The sequence below is a fragment of the Echeneis naucrates genome, chromosome 4 (assembly GCF_900963305.1).
Source record: "Echeneis naucrates chromosome 4, fEcheNa1.1, whole genome shotgun sequence".
Taxonomy (NCBI): Eukaryota; Metazoa; Chordata; class Actinopteri; order Carangiformes; family Echeneidae; genus Echeneis; species Echeneis naucrates.
The window spans coordinates 12,790,151-12,792,908 of NC_042514.1; the positions used below are offsets into that span (position 1 = coordinate 12,790,151).

Here is a 2,758-nt window from a genome sequence, read left to right on the forward strand (position 1 = left end):
CCACTCAAACAGGACTGCATCCAGGAAATAGTGGCTCTCAGGCCGAGTGGTTCCGCCAAGCTGTTTTGAATGGAGTCCCTGAGTCAGTGCAACAGGCCATGAAAAACAATCCTGATATGCTGGGATGCCACCTGTGTGTGTGGGAAAAGCACCTCGTTCATCATCTCACTGCCGCCCAAGATAAAACACAACAAGATGAGAAGGAACACACTGACCTTCAAAATCAATTGCTCAAACTGCAACTAGCCAAGGTCAGGGAGGAAGTTAATGAAAAGAAAAAAGGCAAGAAAGAGCCAACTAAGATAATGGCCCAGACAGTACAGTCTGGGGAAGGAGATATCACCCCGGCTTATCCGGATGTTTCTCACACTCCGCCATGGGAGCCGCACCATAGAAGGGGGGGGAGGAATAAACAGAGGGTGGAGAGGTCCGAGGGGCGGGGGAAGGAGAGGGTTCTCAGGGGGATGGTCTTATGGACGAAACCGTGTCTGTTTCCTGTGTGGTGACTCCTCCCACTGGATGAAGGACTGTCCATACAACCCGGCCTCAGCACGTGGTGGATATCAACTGAGAGGAAGGGGAGGGGAGCAACAAAGAGGAGGCCATGGAGATGGCTCTCATCCTCCCTACCCACAGTTCCCCCTGTGGCAGGATGCTGAGTGACACACCCCACAGAGAAGCCCTGAACAGCACCTCACGGCAGAACCGGTGTTGTCAGTGGCAGTAAATCAAGACACACTGCCTTTCCTTGTGGATACAGGTGCCACCGTTTCCACCATCAAGACTGTACAAAAAACTTGTTGTCAACTGAAGTCATAACAGTCATGGGTTTCTCTGGGGTTCCTACTACTCTGTCTTACACCAAGCCTCTCACTACCCGGTTGGGTAACCAGACTGTGTTGCACCCATTTGTGCATTCTCCTGAAGTGCCTTCCAATCTTCTAGGGAGAGATCTTCTGACTCGCTTGGGAGCAACCATCCTCTGCTCCCCGGACGGCCTCACAGTCTCTTTTCCTGATGGCACCTCTCTGCCATGTGACTGCGCCGGCGCCACACATTCGAGTCAATACCTCATCCAACCCATCGCTGAAAAAGCAGCTGACGTCTATTGGGGTTTATTGCACAGTGAAAAAGTAGACAAAGGTGGAATCTTGTCGGCCTATCTCACCTGGAAGCCCTGGATCTCCCAGATTCGCCCCTACGTGGCCCCTCCTGACCCTCTCCATATGACTTTGTTTTATGACAGACAGGAAACTCAGTGGTATGAGGAACAGTTTAATAAAGACATAGAGGGACAAAATTGGGAACTACATTCATGTGCTATTTATGTGGCTCCTATTGGTGTTGCTGCAGAAGTAACACTCACCCCTGAACAACAAGAGTGGTACATGATGAGTGATGAAGCTGCTCCCCACATCTCCCTTGCTTTGCATCCCGAACATCAAGCTAAAGAATTAGGCTCGATTGTGAAAACGGCGCAGTTACTAACTGATTGGAAACCTCTTGCGTCGTCACTGTTGTATTCCCCCTCTGCTGAAATCTACAAAATACAGGTCTCTTGCACTGATCAGGCACTTATGGACCATGCCCAGGTTTCTCGACACCATGGACGCGAAAAAACTGATCATCCTGATGCGGCACGTATGATCGATTCGCTGCCAGTCTAGCTGTCCCTGACTACTCTTCCACGTTTTATCTTGATGTTTCTGGCACAGCACATTGCGTGAATGGAGTGCTGTTCCAGAAAAAAGGGGGAGATAGGAAAGTATTGATGTACATCAGCACAATGCTAGATAACATGGAAAAACGTCATCCACTTTGTACACAACATGCAGCAGGGATAGCAAAAATCATACAAAAAACAGCACACATCGTCATGGACCACCCACTACACATTCTAACCACTCACAGTGTTGTTGCCTATGTCAATTCAACTACATTCACACTCACTGCATTGAGACAAAGGCGACTATCTAAAATACTGGAGGCACCTAATCTCACTTTCACACACGACTGCCACCGGGAATAAAACCACTAGTACTGACGGAGGCGCATGGAGTGGGGCATGTTGGGGCTACACAGATGCAGAGGAATCTGGAAAATTGGTGGCATCCATTTTTGAAAGAAATGTGTAAATATCATGTAAATACTTGTCATGAGTGTACAATGTATAATGCTCGACCAGCAGTCGAACCACATCCTGGACGTTTCCCTCTTGAGACAAAAGCAGGGAAAGAGATCATCATAGACTACACAGATATGGTGAATCCGGCCCAAGGATACAGGTATATGTTGGTATGTGTGGATGCGTATTCAGGATGGCCAGAAGCCATCCCCACAAAGCGGGAAGACAGTAAGTCTGTGGTAAAGTTTCTGGTGAACCATTACATTCCAAGACATGGTTTTCCAGAAAAGGTCCGGTCGGACAATGGCACTCACTTCAAAAATCACGATCTACAAAAGGTTGAAGAAATGCTCGGGTTAAAACATAACTTCGGTTCTGTTTACAATCCTCAATCACAAGGAAAAGTAGAAAGGATGAATCAGTCTATCAAAGGGAAGATAGGCAAAATTTGTGCTCAGACTAAGATGAATTGGGTAGATGCTTTACCCTTAGCTCTGATGTCAATCAGGAGCTCAGTCAGCTCATTAACAGGGTTTACCCCATATGAGTTGAAAACGGGTCAGCAGTTCCCGGGACCGGGAGCTGGAGTGCAGACCGTAGAGGAGGAAAGGAAAGGTTTGAAATACAAACCAT

At 47.9% G+C, this 2,758-nt stretch overlaps 1 protein-coding gene across 1 annotated transcript; it reads left to right on the forward strand.

Annotated features, from left to right (window-relative positions):
- The first annotated feature begins 651 nt into the window (after nt 1–651).
- Nucleotides 652–1,949, forward strand: LOC115042344 (uncharacterized). Its single transcript, XM_029500503.1, has one exon. It carries the CDS (start codon nt 825–827, stop codon nt 1,665–1,667), a length of 843 nt encoding a protein of 280 aa, XP_029356363.1. The 5' UTR covers nt 652–824; the 3' UTR covers nt 1,668–1,949.
- Nucleotides 1,950–2,758: the final 809 nt, after the last annotated feature.